This window comes from Gregarina niphandrodes (assembly GCF_000223845.1).
Source record: "Gregarina niphandrodes unplaced genomic scaffold scaffold00881, whole genome shotgun sequence".
NCBI lineage: Eukaryota > Apicomplexa > Conoidasida > Eugregarinorida > Gregarinidae > Gregarina > Gregarina niphandrodes.
The window spans coordinates 1-1338 of NW_011646153.1; the positions used below are offsets into that span (position 1 = coordinate 1).

Here is a 1338-nt window from a genome sequence, read left to right on the forward strand (position 1 = left end):
ACCGAACAACACCTCGTACGGTGAGGTACCTATCGCTGAGTGCGGCGTGATGTTGTGGAGGCGGGTGGCTGAGTCCAGCATCTTGCCTACATCTCTCTGCCCTTCTTGCCACATTGCGCGCAGCACATTCTTCAGCTCGACGTGCGAGGCCTCATTGATGCCGTTCCCCTGGGGACGGTACGGGGCGGTTACTAGATGTCGGCAACCTAGATGTTTGGTCACGGTTGTGTGGAACGCGCCCTTGAAGCTGGAGCCGCCGTCGGTGAGCACCGCTCTCGGCGTTCCAAACGCCACTACCCAGTAGTGGTAGAATGTGCGGAGGGTCTGAGCTGCCTCGAGGCTCGGGACTGCCCTCGCTAGCATGTACCGTGTTGCGTGATCAATTATCACAAGGACGTTCCAGCTCACGCCGCCTACGTGGACGGGGCCGACGTGGTCGAGCGATACGACGTCCATTGCAGCTGCCTGGCCGAGACTGCCGGTTGGGACTTGAAGTTGGTGGACGGGCGGCCTCTTCAACCGTGCGCAGATTAAGCATTCGCGGATCATTCTCTCGACGTCTCGAGAGCACCCGGGCCAGTAGTACAGTGACTGGACGCGCTTCCGTGTTTTCCCTACTCCTAAGTGCCCACTCGGTCCGTAGTGGAACGCGATTACCAACCGTGTGCGTAGCTTACTGGGAACGAAGATTCTGCCGGTCTTAATATGTATCCACCACAGTCCGTCGTAGTGGAGGCCGGTGATGTTGGGGTCCCCTTCCTCCTTGTAAGCCGCGACGAAGTCTTCCTTGCTCGGCGGGGGGGGTATTGTCAGAGGCTTGGCGATTCTCGTGGCTGCCACCCTCCACGACATCTGGTCGATGAGTTTGTCGTCGTCGGCGTCGTTGCCTGCGTACCTACTCAGCCAGTCCGCGATATGATTGCGCTCTCCCGAAAGAAACTCAATCGTGAAGTCATAGTTACTGAGGGCGAGTGCCCACCTGAAGACTTTGCCGGTGTCGACGTTTGTTAGGTAGCGGAGATTGTTGTGGTCCGTGCGCACGACGAAGTGCGCCAAGCTGACATAGTCGCGCCACTTCTCTACCGCCCACTTAACTGCGAACAGCTCCCTCTCTCGCGTGTCCCAGCGTCGCTCCGTGGGGTTGAACTTCCTACTAGCAAACTCTAACGGCACTTCCGCGTCACCTTGACGCTGCTTTAGCAGAGCTCCTACTCCCAGTTCGGAGGCGTCCGTCTCGATTATGTAGGTTCCTGTGGGGGTTGGTGCGTGCAGAGTGACCGTGTTCTGTACTGCTTCTTTCAGGGCCTCGAAGGCACGTTCGTGCGCTGGCTGCCACTT

The 1338-nt window shown here is 58.5% G+C and overlaps 1 protein-coding gene across 1 annotated transcript; it reads right to left on the bottom strand.

Moving 5' to 3' along the window:
- Positions 1-90: 90 nt before the first annotated feature.
- On the bottom strand, positions 91-456 carry GNI_234880 (integrase core domain protein; the record flags this gene model as incomplete). Its single annotated transcript, XM_011136452.1, has 1 exon — positions 91-456. A coding segment is annotated over one exon (366 nt), but the record flags the coding sequence as incomplete, so codon positions are not given.
- Between the last annotated feature and the right edge of the window lie 882 nt (positions 457-1338).